This window comes from Muntiacus reevesi, chromosome 21 (genome assembly GCF_963930625.1).
Source record: "Muntiacus reevesi chromosome 21, mMunRee1.1, whole genome shotgun sequence".
Classification (NCBI taxonomy): Eukaryota; Metazoa; Chordata; class Mammalia; order Artiodactyla; family Cervidae; genus Muntiacus; species Muntiacus reevesi.
The window spans coordinates 10577320-10600140 of record NC_089269.1 but is presented as its reverse complement, the minus strand read 5'-3'; the positions used below and the strand labels follow the sequence as shown (position 1 = coordinate 10600140).

At 38.7% G+C, this 22821-nt stretch overlaps 1 protein-coding gene across 1 annotated transcript in view; it reads right to left on the bottom strand.

Annotated features, from left to right (window-relative positions):
- The window catches only part of ABI3BP (ABI family member 3 binding protein), a 265954-nt gene that overhangs the window by 142776 nt on the left and 100357 nt on the right, over nt 1-22821 (bottom strand). Inside the window, exons 5-8 of the mRNA XM_065913797.1 lie at nt 11276-11457; nt 10700-10755; nt 1504-1552; nt 500-571 (exon numbers count right to left, since the gene is read on the bottom strand). Of these exons, the coding sequence (XP_065769869.1) occupies nt 500-571; nt 1504-1552; nt 10700-10755; nt 11276-11457 (359 nt within the window). The remainder of the gene's footprint in view (nt 1-499; nt 572-1503; nt 1553-10699; nt 10756-11275; nt 11458-22821) is intronic.

Sequence of the window (22821 nt, the reverse complement as noted above, 5' to 3'; positions counted from 1 at the left end):
CTGAAACAAAGCTCAGAGCATTGGAACCATGACGCTTAGAGTTTATTTTGCTTAGTCAATTTCAACCCAAACTTTAAAAATCTGGGAAAAAATATGACAGTAAATTTTAAACACAATCTTTTTTCACATTCAGAACGAGCAACCAAAATATTGTGACTTAATCCACAGACTCAAGAATTGTAGAATGGTTCCTTAAGATTAAAAACACCATTACTAATAGTAACTTTTAAAAGAGTTATTCGATATGACAAAGACGCTCTTACAATAGCAACAGGTAGGCAGGTAGGAGGGGAGAAATAGGTACAGGCAAGAGTTGTTTCCCTAACACCGTCGGATCCTAACCTGGAATGGACACAAGCCAGGATGCTAAACAATGAAAGGAAATGAACCAACATCAGCTTAACAGACCTGCACACAGTGCAAAATTCTATAACAGCCTTGTTATCAAAACAAGAGCCTGATTTGCTTAACGTAGGTGTAGATTTCAAGACAGACTCACCCAGTATCGTTCCTCCATAGGGAGTCTTATCTGGAGATTTAGTTGAGGCCCTGTGTGTAACATTCTGAATCACTGTTGAAAGACCAAAAGATAATAGTGTGAATGGAAAAAAAAAAAAATTACAGCCAAGCAGCAGAATGAAGCTAATAACATAAAGCCATCTGCACTGGAGAAATCGGATGCTTTCTTAATTAACAGAAAGGAACTCACTGGGCCGGCTGCACAACCAACAAAAGGGCTAGAAGGCACATCCTAGCACCTATGCCTTTAAGTAGAGAAAGTGTTCCGTTCTAATTAGCTTAAAATTTCCTTCCTCAGCTCCACTCCCTGAAGCCTACCCAAGTTAAATAACTTGCACAAAATGAGGCTATGACACACTCAGTAAATAAAATGAATTAGAAAATGTATATCCTCAAAGCCAAGATTCTATGGATAAGTCCAATACTAACTGACCCCATTTTGAAAACACACTTGAGGCATTGGGTTTTCTTAAAATGAATTCGTACTTTAAGTGCCCAATCTTTTCCACCACAAAACTTTCTGGAAATTGAGTCTTTTAAATAATTTGAAAAACTGAAAGTCAAAACAAAAATGACTAGATGCTAAAATAAGACATAACTCTTGAAACCTGGATTTCTTTACAGTCCTTAAAATGAGCTCTAAATCACAGTTATCATTTCATGAATCCAAAATATCCTATTAATGACTTCCTACATCTAAACGATCTTAATCCTGAAGAAAACCACATATATTTAATTGGTTTTATAGAATTTAATACTTGTTAGGGTTGTTCTTTCTCCAGATGTCCAACCAATATGCCTTGCCAAGACTTGGCCTATTTGTAGAGTCAAAATTATCTGTTGACTTCTAATTTACTACTGCAATTATCTTTCAAAAAAATAAGCATAAATATTTTTTAAAAATATGTGCTGTTTAATTATCTCAGTTTAAAAGGCATATTAAAATAGCTCTAAGCATATAACCAGAGCAGACATGCAAATTACCTTGCTTGATGATTGTTACTGGGATTAGCTTTCTTGGGACATACGCTGGCTGAAAAGGGAGGAAGAGACACAGCTTTTGAGTTATGGTTAACAAAAAATAATTTAAAAACTGGAAGTAGTCCTTTCTTGCCTTCCATGAAGCTCTCCATGACACCGGTTTAACGGTTGCTGGAAAGATCTTTAGTACATATATCTGCCTCTGTTTTATTGCATTCACTTGTTTTTTCCCATAAATGTCCAAAGATTTGACAGAAGCAGTACCTTCAAAATTCCCATTAGTTTAGTTTACTTAGAAATTGCAATGGAAAGAATTGAAATCCTCTGGGTTGAATCCTAGTGTATTTTTACTTAATTTGAATCAGTGAACCTCAAATTCTGTCTTTATATTCCCTCTCAAAAAAGGATTTTAAGCTACACATTCTTTTAAAACCAATCAGGATAGCACTGAAACATGTATATTATCATATGTAAACTAGACGACCAGTGCAGGTTCCAAGCATAAAGCAGGGCATCCAAGGCCAGTGCTCTGGGACAACCCAGAGGGATGGGGTGGGGAGGGAGGTGGGAGAGGATTCAGGATGGGGGAGACACATGTATACCTGCGGTCGATTCATGCCGATGTATGGCAAAAGCCATCACCGCACTGTAAAGTAATTATCTTCCAATTAAACAAATAAATAAATTTTAAAAACCAATCAACCAACCCTATAATTGTTACAGGGTGTCCCCCTGCTGCTTCAGACACACAACCACTGTGAACTCATGATGCTAAGCTTTTCCTTGTCCGGGAAGCAGAGCTGGGACTCAGATCCAGACATTTCTACTTCTAAAGCCTGTAGTTTTAACAATTATTGTGTATGTATTTATGCCCAGCGGACCTCAAAATTGGAAGGGCAGGTCTCAGAGGACTGTGACTTCTCCCTTCTCCCAAATTCCCTCAGGTGTCCACGGTAAGTTTGGATGTCATGGAGAGAGCAACTTGAACCAGGGGCATGTTTAGAGTTAACCTTAGAGTGGAGTCCTCACTGGGGATAGTGAGCCAAGGACAAGACAGCCAAGGAAGAGGCATGAACAGGACGAAAGAGCAGCAGGAAACATCCAGAGCAGAATTAGACTGAGGTAAAGGGGTAAGCAAGCATGACATTGATTTTTTGAAGCTTGGTTTAACCTGGATGCATGGTATAGATATTCCTGGTACTAGCCCTGCTGAAAATCTAGGATGTAGTGAATGAGATACTTAACCACACAGGTGTTTAAAGTTGTGAGCAAAGAAGATTTGTTAACATGCTCCCATTCTAATAAACAATATGCTCATAACAAAGAAGTGCCACAATACTATGCTTACTGTTGCCTATTTTTCTTCTTAAAGTCCTTACGTTGAAAAAACACAGAAAATAAAAGCTTACTCTTAACGAACTATTTTAAAAAGAAGTATCTGTATTTCTTGCATTGTATTTGGACCCAGTGCTGTAGGCCAAATGCTTGCGTTGCCCCACAGATTTGTATATTAAAACTTAATCCCTAGTGTGATGGCATTTGGAGGTGGGGCCTTTGGAAGTAAATAACTCATGTGGGTGGAGCCCCGATGAATGGGATTAGTGCTCTTGTGAAAGAAAAGCCAGAGAACTCCCTCCACCCTTCCGTCATGTGAGATAGTTGTGAGCCAGAAGTAAGCTCTCCCCAGACATTAAATCTGCCAGTGCCTTAACACTGACTTCCCAGGCCCCATAACTGTGAGAAATAATGTATTGTTTAAGCCATTCATCCAGTCTGCAATACTTTTGTTATAGCAGCCCTGCTGAACTAAGACATCCAGTAATTTCCTACTTAGCAATCTAGCCTAAGGAAGTAGTAGAAGATAGAGTTATCATTTTGTGTAAGAGTGTTTATTACCACAATGTGAAACAATCTCATCATTCCAAAGCAGAGGTTATGTTAAATAAATTATGGTTAAAATTTCTGACATTTATTTAACAAAGTGGGAAGTATGTATAGTATAAATGTAAAGGATACAAATTTATATTTATATTATATCCTAATTGTATAACAATATGTGTATAGACAAAAGACCAAAAGGAAATATATCATAGTCATTTTTTAAATGGTAGTCATTCCTTATAATCTGATATTTTATGTACCTTTCTATATTTTCCAAGTTCCTTACGGAGTGAATTACACTTATAACTAGGAGAAGCTACTATAACCAGCAGTCTGTTAAGCTTCTGTATTGCATGGCCCATACACTATTGGTCAACAGAGGAATAATGTAAATATAATTTATACACAACTTTGCCCAAGCAAGAGGGGAGGAACAGCAGGAATACAAGTATAGCCATCAGTAGGAAAGAAAAAAAAATAGTTCAACTTTGATGTCATACTGGCAGAGAACCTCTTGGCTTTCTCATAAGAAAACTAAATAAGTGCACTTGCCCACACGATCCTTTCTGCCAGGCCCGTGACCCTGTCTTGGTGCGTCCACCTTACCCCCACCTGTCCTGCTTCAGTGAAAGGGTTATCACTCATAGTCTCTATCATTCCTGAGCATTTAAATCCTTGCTGTGGCAAACTCCAGCTCCATGGGAGAGGTCTGCCAGGGGAGCCACAGTATCGCTCCAGGTGCTACTAATTTCTTTTGATAGAGTTGTGCCTACAGTGCCAAAGACTTTTGAATGGCTGGTCCTCTTTTTGCCCCAAGAGTCTTGTCCTTTAGTGTATGTTTTGCAGAGCGTGAAGTGTCCAGAGACACATCACATTACCGCAGAAACACCTATGTGTTGCTGTGTCGATGGCATTATCCCAATTTGTATTTCCTCTTCTGTGGATGATTTATTTCCAGGAAGTTTTTGACAAAAAGAGATAGAAAATATTTCATTCTTGACATAATGGAACACAGTTTCTGTTCGGGTTCTTATCTGAGTACAGACTAGTCTTCTATTAAGATGATGACAAGACTGTATCTGTGCTGCCAGAGAATAAGGAAATCATTTGGTTCCAGAATCCAATTCTTTTTAGATCTTTTAATTATTCTCTTGTCTAATTAGCAATTCAAAGATGCACCAAGACTAATGAGCAAGTAGTAACTCCATCTCTGTAAGATGGTTTTTTTAGTTGAAATATACTTAATTTTATAGTGTTGTTGCATTAGTTTTAAGTGTACAGGAAAGTGATTCACATTATAAGAATATATATATAAACACATGTATATATTCTTTTTCAGGTTCTTTTCCTTTAGAGATTATTATATACTACTATATATAATATATTACACTTCCTGTGCTAGAGGAATAGGAATTATTAATATATTTCCCTGTGCTAGACAGGTTCTTGTTGGTTTTCTGTTTTATATAGTGGCACATATATGTTCATGGCAAACTCTAATTTATCTCTCCCCTCTCCTTCTCCCCTTTGGTAACCATGAATGTGTGTTCTATGTCTGTAGGTCTATTTCTGTTTTGTGTATCATTTCATTTGTATCATTTTTTTTAGATTTCACATATAAGTGATACCAGATGATATTTGTCTGGTTTATTGGCACTTCACATGTGTGTGTGCTCAAGTCATGTCTAACTCTTTGCAACCCTATGGACTGTGGCCTGCCAGGCTCCTTGAATTTTCCTGGCAAGAATACTGGAGTGGGTTGCCATTCCCTTCCCCAGGGGTTTTTCCCAACGCAGGAATGAACCTGGATCTCTTGCATTGCAGGCCGATACTTTACCATCTGAGACACCAGGAAAGCCCTAAGGAAATTCACTTTTACCACTTTTCAGGGGACACTGTAGCTGAGTATCCAGTTGGTGAGACTCAATGGGAAGATGATGCTGAAGTGGTAAAAGGCAATGTTCCTGATGGTCTACCCAGATTCCTTTTCAGTCCTGGTTAGGGGAAACCCACTCAAATCTAGCAATGACCACAGCAGCAGTAACCAAACACTGTGGGGGACTTTAGATTCACTCTGCATTGCACTGCCTTTCCCCTGATATTGTTTTTAAAAAATTAAATTTAAGAAAAGTAATGACAACACAAGGATGCTATTCTTTGTAAGTTACTCTTTACAGGTTTGTCCATTTGGTATTTTGGGGACATCAGCACATCCACTGTTGATTTAACTTTTTCATTAGGCCCTGGGGAGTGGCTAAGGGTTGCTCAAAATCAAATTTCAAATGACTCAAGATCTAAACCACATGAGAAGAATTTGGACCTGTTATATCCTGGTTTTAATTCACTTTTAGGATGTCCTGATGAAAGTTACGAAAGATACTGATTCAACCTAACAGCTGACGAAAGGTGAATCTAACATTCTTCTTGTGATAATTGCTGTATTTCTGGTCAGTTAGGGAGGAATCAGATATCCACCTTTGGTGATATTGGTGGTGTAGATACAAAGTTTTTAAGTTTCTGCTTAGCTCAATGATTGCTAAGAATGAAAGGACATCTATGTATTCACTGCACACAGTCTTCGGGTGTTTGGGGGAGAGACCAGACTGTCTTTCTCCTTATTTGCTCATCTGCTAACTTACACTTTAAGAACTGATACTACTTCTCTTTTTGTCAATGATAGACAAGGCCATTTTAAAAGACAGGTGGACCTCTGGCGGAAAAAAATGGAAGGGTGAAAATAGATGTCTATTTTAGGGGAATTTTGATTCTCAGGAGATTTGGATTAATTCAGCAATTAAATTTCAAAACAAGTTTTTTAAAACTTATTTAATAATATATTAAAGTTAGCCATCATTCCTTTATATTTTTTATATAATAAAGCTTAATGAACTTATTTACAAAACAGTCTTACAGATATGGAAAAAAAAAAATCTTATGGCTACCAAAGAGGAAACACGAGGGGGAGGGATAAATCAGGAGCTTGGGATTAACACACACACACTATTGTATATAATATAGATAATCAAGGTCCTACTGTATAGCACGGGGAACTCTATTCAATATTTCATAATAACTTACATGAGAAAAGAATCTGAAAAAGAATGAATGAGTGTACATGTATAACTGAATTACATTGCAGTACATCTGAAACTATTAATAGCACTGCATTGTAAATCAACAATAATCCAATAAAAATTTTTAAAAAAGACAGATAGTAGACATTAGATTTAACCTTGATAAAAACAGGGTTCTGGCTTCCCAATATGAAGAAAATAGCCCAATTATCATTTGGTTTTTGTACATGAATCTCAAGTGATGCAACTTACATAGGGAGAATCAGGGCTTTGTTTATGCATACATCTTTACTCTCATTTTTCTAGAGATGGAGGCAGGGGTGATATTGAAAGTAATTAACAAGCAGTATAACAAAATCACTAACCAATGAGAAGAGACCCCTCCTAAGTGTCCTCTGGCACAAATGTCCTAAGAGCTGCCTGCAGATCACAGGCTTAGATACAGGAGTTATAGTGTATAATGTAACAAGATGTTTAAGGTGGGGCTGTATTTGGGAGTTCCCTGGGGGTACAGAAGTTAGGGCATGGTGTTTTCACTGCATGGCCCCAGGTTCCATCTCTGGTTGGAGAACTGAGAGCCTACAAGTCACATGGCACAGTTGGGAGGGCAGAAGTTTAGACGGGGCTGCATTTAATATTCAAATTTTAATCTGAATATCATTTATCTGTTAAAATGGATAGCCTCAAGTTCAAATTGTTTTTTCCATTACCAATCTCTTTTCAGAAGGTGTGAAGAAGCTTCTGCTGTGCTTAAGTTTTAGGTGTAAGCATGCATATATGAATAAAAACATTTTTCAACATGTCTTAAAACCCTTGAATTAATTTCATCTCTCTTGAAATACTGCCTTCTTTCTGCAACCCTATGGACTGAAGCCCTCCAGGCTGCTCTGTCCATGGGATTCTCTAGGCAAGAATATGGAGTGGCTTGTCATGCCCTCCTGCAGGGGAATCTTCCCGACCCAGGGACTGAACCCTCCTCTCCTACGTCTTCTGCACTGGCAGGCAGGTTCTTCACCACCAGTGCCACCTGGGAAGCCCCAAAATATATACCTCTATAAAGTATCAAATCAACTTTCAGAATCAATTCTAAGTGGTCACATGAGATGGTCAAAGGCTATCCCAAGTGGTTCTTTTACAACTTTCCCATGTTCTGGAGCTACCCAAAGGCACAGAGGGAAGTTTGTGAAACATTTTTTCTACTATCCAGACTGTAACAATGAAGAAAGCCTCACAGAGAATCCTTAAAATATCTTTTTAATTAGTTTGGGTTTTCCTTTGGAAATACCCAAGAGTTTCAAACCACAGCTCATTAAAGCTGGCTAGAGTTGGGGGTACTCCGCCTCACAGCTTGAACTGATCAAATATCTGGCTCTGTGTCATAGATGCAGGAAATTTCTTCCTGGACCTTCTTGTCATGGCTATTTATGATGTGGAAGAGATATAAAATTTCTTGGGAATAAAATGTCAATCATCTTTCCCAATCTTGCTGAGTAACTAACCCTAAATGAAATATTCTGCCAAAAAAAAAACATAAATTATTGGGATATGATTGCTGTGAAGAAGGAATGAAAGAATCAACACTGAGTCACATGTAAGCTAAAGTACGACATCCAAGAGGGTGGGAGATAAGATGTGCTTCCTAGGAAACCATTCACAACAGAGAGGATTGTTCTAGAAGGGAATGGAAGAGCGTCCTTGTGACTGGATTTGAAAGCCAAAGCCAAAGGGACCTTGGAGTGAAGTGAAAGAGTTAGTCACTCAGTCTTACCCAACTCTTTGTGACCCCATGGACTATAGCCCACCAGGCTCCTCTGTCCATGGGATTTCCCAGGCAAGAGTACTGGAGTGGGTTGCCATTCCCTTCTCCAGTGGATCTTCCCAAGCCAGGGATTGAATCCTCCTGCACTGCAGGTGGATTTTTTTTATCATTGAGCTACCAGGGAAGGAACATTAACAATGGTCCCTTGAATGGCAGAATTCAATACTTGGTACTAAGCTGATTAGTTACGTATTTGGGAAAAGTACATACCCTCAAATATGTAGGACCTTACTGCATATAAGATAGCAAGATAAAACCCACATAGTTTAAATTATTACAAAATCAAACCACTGAAACTAAAAAAAAAAGAGAGAGAGAATTATTTATCTGATTTCTGAATAAGGAGGAGCTTACTAAAATATCAGGCAACTGAAGATATGACAATGGAAATACAAATAACTTCATTAAGCAAATTAAGACTTGACTATTTCACAAATTCCCATAAACAAAATTGATAACAAATGTGACAATAACATTTCTAGATGATATCACAAAGAATCTTTGTTCTTTAGTGTCCTTAAACGATTCAATAAAAAACCCACAAGATGCCCAATAAACAAAGAACTGAAACTAAAGGTCATTAAATGGAAAATACAAATGGCTAATAAATGAGTGAACTAAGTACTGCTTCATCAGCAATCAGAAATAGAAGTTTACAAACCATTTTACATTATTACACTAGCCAAAAATTTAGTGATGGAAATACATAATGTTGAGAATCAGGGTACTATATCAAGATAACTCTGATCCATTGCCAGCAAGATTGCAAATTGGTAAAAAAAAAAAAAAAAAAAAAGTTGACCAGACATATTAGAAAGTTTAAAAATTGTTAAAAATCTAAACAACTAATTCCTGGTCTAAGTATCTACAGATCTACTTTAAGGAAGAAATCAGAAATGTGAACAGGATTCTAGATGAGAAAATGGCAGGCACACACAAATAGACACACACCAACTGCACTGAACAGAGGCTGGGCATTTTACCAACCAAACCAGCTGCTGCTTCATTTAGAAAAGGATTGACCTGACCTGCCTCTTGAGAAACCTGTATGCAGGTCAGGAAGCAACAGTTAGAACTGGACATAGAACAATAGACTGGTTCCAAATAGGAAAAAGAGTACAACAAGGCTGTATATTGTCACCCTGCTTATTTAACTTATATGCAGAGTGCATCATGAGAAACGTTGGGCTGGAGGAACCAAAAGCTAGAATCAAGATTGCTGGGAGAAATATCAATAACCTCGGATATGCAGATGACACCACCCTTATGGCAGAAAGTGAAGAACTAAAGAGCCTCTTGATGAAAGTGAAAGAGAAGAGTGAAAAAGTTGGCTTAAAGCTCAACAGTCAGAAAACTAAAATCATGGCATCTGGTCCCATCACTTCCTGGCAAAGAGATGGGGAGACAGTGGAAACAGTGGCTGACTTTATTTTTCTGGGCTCCAAAATCACTGCAGATGGTGATTGCAGTCATGAAATTAAAAGACGCTTACTCCTTGGAAGATAAGTTATGACCAACCTAGACAGCATATTAAAAAGCAGAGACATTACTTTGCCAACAAAGGTCCATCTAGTCAAGGCTATGGTTTTTCCAGTGGTCATGTATGGATGTGAGAGTTGGACTATAAAGAAAGCTGAGCGCTGAAGAATTGATGCTTTTGAACTGCGGTGTTGGAGAAGACGCTTGAGAGTCCTGTGGACTAAAAGGAGATCCAACCAGTCCTTCCTAAAAGAGATCAGTCCTGGGTGTTCATTGGAAGGAATGATGTTGAAGCTGAAACTCCAATACTTTGGCCACCTGATGCAAAGAGCTGACTCATTTGAAAAGACCCTGATGTTGGGAAAGATTGAAGGCAGGAGAAGAAGGGGACGACAGAGGATGAGATGCTTGGATGGCATCACCGACTCAATGGACATGGGTTTGGGTGGACTCCGGGAGTTGGTGATGGACAGGGAGGCCTGGCGTGCTGAGGTTCATGGGGTCACAAAGAGTTGGACACGACTGAGCGACTGAACTGAACTGAACTTTTAAGTAGGAAATGTTAGAAAATAGAGGAAAGATTTGAACAATGGCAGGTTAAGGAGAGCATCTACTAATTCACTCTTGAAACACCTTATGGTGGAAAACAACCCACGGGACAGAAGATAATAAGAATAACCTCAAAATAAATGAAATACTGAAATACTAGGTTAACTATGTTGAATATCAGAATTTTAGAGCTTTAAAAAAATTAGAGATAATTTCGTCTAACGCTTCTACCTCCATTTTCTGAGAAACTAACTCCTAAAATGTCACATACCAATACTCAATAGCTAGGCAGGTAATCCAGTTTCACCACCTCATAAAAGGACCACTTCCCTATTTCAATAAAAGTGTAATATAGACATATTTTAAAGATTGTTCTTGAAAATAACGTGGTACATACCACAGAGTGGACTTGGTCATAGGTACTCTGGATTTTCCCATTTACTTTGCTTTTACCTGACAAAAACAAAAAGAAAATGACATTCATTTCATTCTTCTTTATCCTAAATCAATCTTATTAGTCATTATGAAGACAACTACAACTACTGCTGTAACTTGGGTATATTATTTTATTTGCTATCATTTCAATACTGATCCTAATGATGTTAGAAACAAAGGATGAAAGGAAACAAGCCTCAGGCCCCATAAAGTCTTTGCATGTTCATTTCCACTGGCCCAGCTGTTTCACTGAATATTCACACGCAGTATTGTTTTTGGCTCAGTTAGTGTTCAGAGATTGATTTAAAACAAGACCAATGGCCAAATAAATTTTGAATGGTTTGTTACTGTCAAATGTTAATCATTTTTCAAAGAAACACTCACTATAGAAGATACTGAATCATTAATGCTCAAATTGTTTTATATTTTCATAAATACAGAAAGTGAGAATTAGCTCATATTACACAACTAATAAAATAAAAATTTATAACTGGAAAAAAATAGTACAGAAAGCTCGCTCAAAAGTTCTAGTACTTACTTCCGACAATTGTCTTGTGATTAAAAATCTTACTCCAGATTCCACCTTCTACATTGTCTTTCACTCCGAATTCATAAACTGTGTCAGGCTTTAGATTTTCCACGATTGTTTCAGTGGCTGGACAGAGTTGAAAAATCCATTTCTTTTCCTTATCCTTTTCTCTATAGCGAATTGTGTAGTATCTGTCAAATAACCAAAATATGCTGTAAAACCACAGGGAGATTCAGAATGTATTTCAAGTTCCTTAATATATCACAGACCCCCATCTACTCTTAAGATTTAATATTGGCTTCTGTTAAGATTTTTAATTTGCAAAGAACATGAAAAATTGCTCAATGTATGCTTGAGCTTTTAATTTCTAATAGTGAGTTCAGGGACCAGGAAGGAGCACAATCATAGTCTGACAGAATTCCAGCTCTCTCATTTCTATTTGGAGAAGGAAATGGCAACCCACTCCAGTATTCTTGCCTGAAGAATCAAATGGACAGAGGAGCCTGACAGGCTACAGTCCATGGGGTCACAGAGTCGGACAAGGCCGAAGCAACTTAGCACATTGCACACACAGTTCTATTATTTGCTATTTTGCAAAGTGGAAGTATGAGAACACTAAACATTCATCTGTTTTGAAATGAACAGAAAAGAATACAGACATATTTTTATAAATATTTAATATTATAGCTTTATAACTGTATGAGTTTAAGCCTTTTAATTCCATGAAGTTTTGTTAAAAGTAATGTTCAGTTTTGTAAAAGAGGAACCTCAGACTCTAATGCATCCAGGACTGCATTTCAGGGGGGCAATTTTCTAATTAGTAAAAAAAAAATAAAAAAAACCCCAGCAATAGTCAAGTGAAGAACACAGTGAGAAAGACCAAACAATGCAAATTCAAGATCGCTGTTACATATTTGCTTTGGGCCTCATAATATTCAGAAACATGTATGGCAAAGTGATAATAGTCCTCACTACTGTTTTTTTTTTCATCTTTATCACATAATAGGCTTTGCGTATATTATCTCATTTAATGATTCACAAGGCAATACATTTAATTGTCACAAAAACATCTTAAGCAGTAGGAATCATTAATCCCATGTGAAAACGATGTTTCAGAAAGATCACTTAACTTCATTTCAGTTCAGTCTCTCAGTCGTGTCCTACTCTTTGTGACCCCATGAACTGCAGCACGCCAGGCCTCCCTGTCCATCACCAACTCCCAGAGTCCACCCAAACCCATGTCCATCGAGTCAGTGATGCCATCTAACCATCTCATCCTCTGTTGTCCCCTTCTCCTCCTGCCTTCAATCTTTCCCAACATCAGGGTCTTTTCAAATGAGTCAGCTCTTCAACATCAGGTGGCCAAAGTATTGGAGCTTCAGCTTCAACATCATTCCTACCAATGAACACCGAGGACTGATTTCCTTTAGGATGGACTGGTTGGATCTCCTTGTAGACCAAGGGACTCTCAAGTGTCTTCTTCAACACCACAGTTCAAAAGCATCAATTCTTCTGCACTACGCTTTCTTTATAGCCCAACTCTCACATCCATACACGACTACTGGAAAAACCATAGCCTTGACTAGATGGACCGTTGTTGGCAAAGTAATGTCTCTGCTTTTTAATGTGCTGTCTATGTTGGTCATAACTTTTCTTCCAAGGAATAAGCGTCTTAATTTCATGACTGCAATCACCATCTGCAGTGATTTTGGAGCCCCCAAAAATAAAGTCAGCCACTGTTTCCCCATGTATTTGCCAGCCCAGTGTCATCTAGCCAGTGATGTTTACCAGCAACAGTGGCGGAAATAGAAAAGAAGGAAAAGCTCCTCTGGCTCTTTCTGAACAGCCTCCCTAAGTGGGGAGCCTGGACAGATCAGGACAGGGGGTATATTGCTCTTAGACACAGCAATGAGAAGGGCTACATGTATCAATACCAATAGGTTCTATAAGCAGATTACGAAAAAGAAAACTACAAAATGATGCATGTCATCAATTTTTTCTCCAAAATTTAGTATCTTTCCCCCACTCCTCGTCCCACAAAATTAAATGGACTAAGATTTATGTCATTTGTTTTATTTAAAGCCCTAAAGTCCCTTATTTACCCAGGCTGAAATTGTTTATTATATCCCCTCTAAGCGCCAGACACAAGTTCTTAATATGAAAAAAAAAATTATCCAGAATCTCTAGAAATAAGGGTCAGGACTGTCTACATAAATAGTGGAGCTGGTTGCAAAATGAAAACATGGGGCCCCTTATTCAAGAATTATTAAGAGTTTTAAGACAGTGACAGCAGAGCATTAAACCAAGAACGGTCTTTCTAAGTGGAGAACCTGTGTAACTGCATGAGTTGCACACCCATGATGTCAGCAAGGGGGTTATAGTTTTCTAAGCACACAGAAGGGGTGGATCTGTACATTCAGTTTGCTTTCTTACTAGTTACACACTACTGAAATGCTTGGAATCATTCACTAGCTTGCTTCTCCCTAGATAAAGCAGCTCTCTGGACTCCATACCCCATTCCAAAGTCAAGAAGACAAAACAAGTGGAGAGGCAGTTCCAGCCAAAACGCCAACTGCTACTGGGAACAAACGTTATAGAATACTAGTCCTCTGTGTCCTGTGAGTTGGACCATCAACAGCAAGTTATGAAACATATTTGTTGACAAGTATGTCATACGGAATTTCTGTTGCTTTTTTCCCCCTGCCTTGGCTATTACAAGACTCCAGAGAAGTGCAGAGAAAACTAAAATTAGAGCAGATGGGCCAGCACAGCTTTGCATCTCGAGTTTGGATACATTTCTCAGCTGCTTGCATGATCTGGTGGAGGTAGAGGGCAATGCTTATAGAATTACCAAAGATAATCTGGGGATTCCAGGGTTCCCAGTAAATTTGATTTTATATCCTCTTCCTAGGAATAAAATCAGGTAGAAATATTCTAAGACTATGTTAAAAAAAAAATCTAGCCTGTACTTTTTTTTCTATTTTGATCACAAAGCATTCTAAATAATCTCTCTTGTACCAAGTTTGGTAGAAAAAATAAAAGTGCAGGCAGCTAGGCCTTCTTCTTGGCTTCAGTTAGGTTCCCTCATCAATACTGGCTTGATTGATAATTGTATAATATAGGCAAGTTCTACATTTTAAAAGATCATAAACAAAAAACATAGTTATAAAGTGGTAACGCATAGTTTCTTGATTTTAAAGCAAAATATAGGCCTTATGGTAAATATACTGCACAACCTAGCACAGAGTAGGTACTCCGTATATGTTATGGAACTGTAAGCCGGAAGTTAGGCCTGAGCAGCCAGCGGTGGCCTGGCAGAAAAGGATGCAAGCTGATCCCTAAACCCCACCCCAGACACACCCAGGAGAGCTCAGAGATATGCTGCAAAAATAACCACAGATACTCTCCCAACTCCTGCAGATGCACCCTAGGCGTTGCTGCTGCTGCTAAGTCGCTTCAGTCGTGTCCGACTCTGTGCAATCCCATAGACGGCAGCCCGCCATGCTCCCCGCCGTCCCTGGGATTCTCCAGGCAAGAACTCTGGAGTGGGCTGCCATTTCCTTCTCCAATGCATGAAAGTGAAAAGTGAAAGTGAAGTCACTCAGTCGTGTCCAACTCTTAGCGACCCCATGGACTGCAGCCCATCAGGCTCCTCCGTCCCTGGGATTTTCCAGGCAAGAGTACTGGGGTGGGGTGCCATTGCCTTCTCTCACCCTAGGCACAGTGGATACAAATTAACCACAGGGGCTTCTCCAACTCTGGCACATGCCCCCTTGATGCACAGCTGTGTCCTGAAGTAACCTTAGGCAGCCAGGAGCCCATTAAGGGTTCATAAATATTCTATACATATAGACATCTGATGATAACAGACTCAATTATGGGAAAGACATGCGCAATAGAGCCTGTTGTTATGTAACTTGCAGCTGCCAATCAAAACTCTCATGTAGATGAATATGTGTCAGTCCCATTTTGCATGTGCCCAGACATGCCCCCTTCCCTGATTGGCCTTAAGTGTATGCCCATTTGCATTTTGCACAGGGCAGAACCAAGAGGAGAAGATGCAGTAAAAAAGGGAAGCCAAGCGGGATCATGGCCACTCCTTCAGGGTCTACCCACTCTCGTGTCTTGGGAGTGTAGTATCCGCTATCTATTTAATAAAATATCTGTCTGCTTGAGCTGTAACCAGTCTGTTGTTTTGAATCCCTGCTTCAATGAGACAGGAGCTAAGAAATCCTGCCTGCTTGAGTTGTAGTCTGTCATTCCAAATCTTTGTTACATAGGACTAGAGCTGAGGGAGGGAAATAAATTGATGTGACAAAACAAATAGAATGGATACTTTGGTACTCATAGAGTCATTCTATAATTAGAATATAGTTGCTGTAAATGGCCAATGACTCAATCACCAAAAAAATACTGATTTAAGCCATTATATCTATAACTGTATTTTGTAATATATCATTGTATAAGGCTTCACTTACCAGATCTCAGCATTCTCATAGAGTCAATGCAAATGGAAGGCAAGTTCAAGAAATGTCTATGTGGTACATTTCCAAAGGGCTTACAGATATTTTTAAATTTATTTCCATGTTTCTGTACAATAAATTCTGAAATTAGCAGAGCAAGAATTATTAGAGAAGAAAGAGAGGGGCTGGGAAGTGTCTCAAGCCTGGGAATGAGTGGCAAAGCCAGGAAAAGGGTTGTTTCCTGACCATAAACTAACACCATGTGTATGACATTGGACTATCTTTCTACTGCAGGGCTTGCAAAAGGAGATGCAAAGAGAAGGTAAAAAAAATCCGAATGGAAGAGAATTAAAAGGAATCAGAAGTTCTTTTAGCATTACTTAAGGCTTCCATACAATCAGAGACTTCCCATTATTGCCTGAGGATATCCAGGATCAAACGTTGACTGCACTTTTTTCTGTGGTTAATCAAATTTGGGCACAAGTGCTTGGAGAGGCAGCAAGTCTATTAAAGACAGAGGTAGCAGTCAGTGAATGTCATCAGAGGAGACCTCTGGAAAGCCTGACCAGCAACTGGACATTAGAAACAAGGACATCTCACATCCCAATTAAGTGGTTAGGAACTGTTGAGGGCGGTGTTTGATTCAGCTGGCAATATCCTGTGCTTGGCTCTCTCCAAGAGTCCAAAACTGACAATAGTCATTGTTATAACTTAAAAAAATACCATAATTCCTTCAAATGTAATGGAGAAGGCAGATAGTGGCTTGGCTTGGATCTCTTTCAGCTGCAAGATAGTAGCATGCCCTCTGGAGAGTCTCTTTGCCCACTTACACGTCAATTTTCTACTTTGAAGAATGGGGGTTGGATTAGACAATCACTGAATCCTTTCTGTTTCTAAAATTTTATTCTAGCTACAAATAAGACATTCTCTTCTAATGAAATTCAGAGGCAGAACTCAGGCTAGAAACCCCAGAGGTAGAAATATCATAAATAAAATTTATGATGTAACTGGCATCAAGTTCTACTAAGTGAAGAAACTGAATAACGTCAGAATAAGTCTAGTCCTTTTACAGACTAGCCTGGATTGATGCACATGGTTGGGTATTGGGGAATTTCTATACTTTTTTTTTTTTAGCAATTCTTTTATCTCTATGTGATTAGTCACTGTATTTCCTACAACATCTATTCCACACATCACTTTTTTTTTTCTGCTCTCTTCATACCAAAGGACACTATTGATGCCCTATTGTCAACATCCTTACTGCCAGTCTTAGACTGTGACTCTTGATATAAAATCTGCCCTCTCCCTCTTTTTCTCAAAATCTCGCTCTCCTCCTTCACTCTCTCTTTATCCCTCTCCAATTTTAGGGTTCTCCCTTCTAAGAATAACTGTCTTGGTAATTTTATTCCATTTTATCATTCCATCCACTCTGCATCCTTTCTCCTGATTCTTCGAGACTTTCTCTGAGTCAAAAAGTTGTTCAACTATTTTCCATTATATCAAAGCTAGACTAAAACTAATATTTACTTCTTATTCCTGTCATTACCTTTTAACACAAATTTCTCCAAAGTAATCTATTTTTTCCTGTTTTCTTACTGCTCATAATGCCCAAATCTCTTTGCAATCTTGTGTCTGACCTGTTAGTGTAGTAAAACCTCATGATCAAATCCAATGATTTAATCATCTGTGAGTTTCACAACGACCTTAAAATCTACTCATCATTCTCAAATGTGCTCCTATTCCTGTTGTCTTCATGCTCCTTCTCCCCTGTGTCCACTCTGTTTTCAAGTCCAGCTATGTCTCCCTGCGTGATAACCTCTCACACTCATCTTGTCTCTACTCCTGAATAGCGATACCTCTCACACTTATCTTGTGTCTACTCCTGAGTGATGATACCTCTCACACTTATCTTGTCTCTACTCCTGAATAGCACTTACAGGCCCAGTCCAGGCCCTTACTATCTCTGGACTCTTGGAATAATTCTCAAACTGGAAACCATTTCCAAAACCTCTTTATCACTTACTGCTGCCTGATGTAAGTTCAACAACAGAAAGACATCTCTAGTGATGTTAGTGCTATCTGAAATGGAACAGTTTATCTGCAGTGGCAATTATCCCATAATACAAGGTAACCCAAAAAAAGCACACACAAGAAGATTAGCAGCAAATTCAGTATCAGTATCATTTTTTGCAACCTCTATGCAAGAATGTTTACCTGATTCTATCCATGCCTTCTAGGGGAGGTTTTGGTATGGCCCAACGGAGAGCATCCTTCTAAAAGTTGTGTTTCCGCACCCCCACTGCCCCCACCCTGGTCTGCCTGTAGCCTCCCTTCTCTGAGGTCCTCGCCCTTGATGTCTGGACAGTCCACCCACTATGTGGACAAGGACCTTCGTCTCTGACTCCGGCCCACAGCCTGCGCCTCCCCTGGCCCCCTGCACACATTTCACAGGTGTCGTCTCATTTAATTCTGACATCTCTATGAGAGATGACTATTAATACTCCCATTTTACAGATTTCAGAGAAAGTTCGAGGACTGAAGGGACTGGCTAGATGACTTTTAAATCTAGTTTTGGACATTCCACTTGCCTGTTCATTTGTACATTTGTTGAGAATTACCTCTGTAAAGTGTGACTCTATGTTGTGTGTGTGATAGGAGACAAGTATGACACCAGGCATTAATTCAATTATGAGCTCACAGAACAGGGAGGGCGGTAGATGCACATGTGAACACATCTAAAGGAGGCAGGATGAAAAGCAGAGCCGCTGAGGGCGGTTGGGTATGGCCCTCTGCAGCCTGAACTTATAAAACGGTCACATTGCAAATCCCATCCCAGTGGTAGACTGGAAGCATGGCATGCTACCCAGATCCATGGAAAGGACAGGGCCAAATCCAAGCCTCATGTCAGGAGAACGACTCACAGATTCCTTGAGACAGATTCTTAGGGAAATGTTGTGATTTTTTTCTTTAACCAGGTAGTGGGAACCTGGGGGGAGATTCTTCGACAGGAAAATAAAGTTGAGGAGTAATGAAGGAAGCTAGATTTATCAGCAGTGGAAGAATTAGAGAAAAACGGGAGGGAAGAATCTCAATTTGTTATAATCCAGATGAGATAATCCAGCTTCTTAGACGGTGCTAGTGGTGAAGAATCTGCCTGCCAATGCAGGAGAATCCCGCAGACAAAGGAGTCTGGTGGGCTACAGTCCATGGGGTCGCAAAGAGTCGGACACGACTGAGCTACTTAGCAGCAGCAGATGCGATAACAAAGGAGTGAATCATGGAAGAAATACAATGGAGCAGGGGAAAAGAAACAGATCAAAGTTATATTTCTACAAAATAATGGATGAGACTAGACTCCTTATAGGATATGGGTACCAAGGAAGGTGTAAATAAAATTCAAAACTCAATTTTCAAACTTAAGAAGAGCTGAAACCCCAATACTTTGGCCACCTGATGTGAAGAACCAACTCATTGGAAAAGACCCTGAAGCTGGGAAAGATTGAAGGTGGGAGGAGAAGGGGACGACAGAGGATGAGGTGGTTGGATGGCATCACCGACTCGATGGACATGAGTTTGAGCAAGTTCTGGGAGTTGGTGATGGACAGGGAAGGGACAGGGAAGCCTGGAGTGCTGCCGTCCATGGGGTTGCAGAGTTGGGCACGATTGAGTGACTAAACTGAACTGAACCACATGATTTGCAAGTATATCAAAGTTTGAGTATCACTGTTCTATATAGACATGATAATTAAAGACATGGCTTACAGCTGAGATAAGGAGGATATATAGGTGAGATATCCAAGGATAGATCTCTAATCCGTATTTGAGAACCAGGATAACAAGTAAGCAAAAGAGAAGAGAAAGGGAGTAAGAGTAAAATCTAAATAAAATTTCAAAGGAAGAAAGAGTTCAATAATGAGAGGATGGCCAAAAATTCCACAGAGAGATTTAAAAGAATAAGAACTGATAAAAATATCTATGGGATCTAGCAATTAATTGAACACTGATGATCACCTAGAGAAGTTTCAGTGGAATGGAAAAAGGGTGGGAGCCAGTGAAAAGGAATAAAAACTGTGAATGTGGTCAAGAAATCAAGAATATGAGCACACATTAATTTGAGAAATTCTGGAATTAGGAAGAGAGAATGAAAAGTAGCCTGGAAGCTATAACAGGGTCAACAGAAAATATGTTGTTTGGGGGTAGGGAAATCTTGAGCATGTTTGTAAGGAAGAGGCAGGGCACAAATGTCAGTGAAGAGGAAAATGCAGAAGAGCAAAGAATATAGAAGGAACAGAATGATGAGCACTGTCTGAAGGCAGAAACTTGCTCCTTGGTAAAAACAGAAGAGATGTAAAGCTAATGAAGAAAAAGTGAGCCAATGGTAGACTGCCTAAATTTTCTTCAGTATTACAGAAACCAGGAAGGACTGGGACATGAAAAGAGTCAGAGTCAGTAGCCCAGATGCTATTCCTAGGATTCAGGGTAAGGTGCCCAGACTGAAATTGTTGACATGGAAATAGAAATGGAAAAGTAGAAGATAAAGATACTAATGTGGATACTTCTCAAAGGCAAAACCAGTGTAACTCAGAGCCTCAATACCTATAGGAAATGAAGAATTTTTAAATTTATGAAGTATCATATTAGGGAGAGTAAAAAAAATTATGATACTTCAGAAAATAAAAAAACAAGGGAATTGATATTTCATGAGAAAAGTATGAATTCAATTTTGTCCTATGTTTGAAGTAATAGTAAGGCATAGAAGTGAAAATGCTGAGATTTCATTATTTATTCATTCAGTATATATTTACTGAAGGCCTAATATGCACCCGAGGCTGGCTCGGGTGCTGGGAAAACAATGATAGTTACGATACCTGTGGTCCCAGTCCTCACTGAGCTTAAAATTTACATGGCAAGATAAATGGGCAATGAGGCACAGGGCTCAGTCAAGTGAGAATTCTTAGACCTCAAAAATATTCACTTAACAACTTGGGATAAAGAAAAAAGAGGCAAGAGTCAGCTCTGAACCAGCCAACAAGGAGGACCCTCACTCTACATTCAGAGCAAGAAAGTACAACGTGAAAGCGTTAGAAAATGTGAAAATGATTTCTAAACGAATCATAAAGCTTTAACAAATTGGCAAAGGAGTGAAAACTAAGGCAATCTTAAACACTTTAACAAGCTGGAAACATGGGAAGGAAAGAATATGCTATTCATGGTGAAATAAATTGTGGTTTTAACTTCTCATCTGGGCCAAGTGGAAAGCTTTCTTTTGACCTCAGATATATTAAGGACAAATGTGTGCATTCTTCCTTTCAAAGCCCATTAAGAATAAAACATGTAAATTAAGCATATCTACTCTCCAATGAATGTGAACTCAGAAAAGGCTCTAAAAATATGGGAGCCCCACATGGATCTTATGGGAATAGGAGTGGAAACATACCACCAAGAATAAAGTGATATTGCATTAATATTTCCAAGCTTGAAACAAATAAAACAAAAAAACAGGGATTTTCTCATTGGAAACTCACCATAATAGAGCTTTGATATGTAAAGTCAAAAATCAAAGTATAATAAAAAAAATTTTCCAACAAATTATTTGCCTTTGCATAGGATAAATGAAGTGACACAAATCAATGTGAAATGATTGTTTCTAAAAACTCAGAAACTTTACACATGATGCCAAATATTAGAGTTAGTGGATTAAAATGATACCAGTGACGTTCCTATAGCAAGCTGAGGGAATTCAGGTTCCAATGACTGTCAAAATACACTCTTGAAGGAAAACTTGACCTGTCTGAATCTGATTTTCAAGAAGGAATCATTCCCTATAGCTATTATTGCTTATTTTAACCTACTGGATTAGTCTAAAGTCTAAAAAAAAAAAAAAAAAAAAAAAATCTACATAATCATATGAGGGTGGATTTCTCCAAATGTGCTTCTAATTACACTAGCTGAGTTGTTCTGGTGGATTTATTTGGGTATTTATAATATGTATTGTAATTCCAGAGCTTTTAAATAAAGACTATTATTTTTTCTCAAATAGTTACAACGACTTTAAAATGTCAAGTCTTTATTAACTGTTCTAACTGGGGAGAAAGGAGGCATGGGTAAATAAAATTCACAAGTACTCCAAATGCTTCTTTTTGTCATTAGATTTAATTCCTTGCTCTTCATTCTTAGTCATGTCTAACAATTTCCTATATCTGTCAAGGATACTTCGATCCTCCCACTCAGGTTTGAAAGCTGGCAAACATCTTGACATGTCATTACTGAATCTTTTATGAAACTTCATTCTAGGCAGAAATATTTATTTTAAATATTGTGATTTGACGGGCATGACTCCACCTATTTGATGAGAAGCCAGGGTGCCTGGATGAGGAAGTGAGAGGGTGAGGTGCACGTGTGGTCTCAATAGCTTGGGGCCTTCAAGTCAACCACTTTGGATAAAAATTCTAGCTCCATCAGGTATCTGTTCCTCTGTCTTCTCCATATTTATGATCGAATTTTGCTGTCATATAATGACAACATGTGTCAATTAGAATCAATCATCAGATAAGTTGTTTTGTGGAGGGGTCAGGAGAACCAAGTGAAATTGAAGACGGGGAGGCTTGAAGACAGGGAGGAAACCATATCAAATCCTGTTCTAGGAATTGGCAATTTACTGAACCTTATGGATTTATCAAGCAAGTTGAGTAACCGTTAAAATCAGTTATGTTTTGTTACAAGAGTATCAACTCTTGCTTCCCGCTTCCTTTCTTCTTGCCCAATCCTCCCCTCCCTTCTTTTTTTCCTTCTTTCTTAACAAGAGACTAAAAAAAGGAAAAGGAAAAAGAAACTGACCCACAGATGTTTGTTTTCTCAGCATTAGCACCCTGTACCAACTCATTAGAAACCAAAGTTACCTTAAGAAAGTAAGTTCTTTTAGGAGTCCATTTCCAAACAAAGTTAAGTTTCAGGTTTAGCAGTGGGTAAAATAAGGAATATTTCAGATTCTTCGAAACAGTTCGAAATTATTTTTAAAAACTTTAGCTTTGGCATTATCTTCTACATGCTTTTTTCAAAGAACTTCTTCCTTCAGAACTATGGGCATGTGAA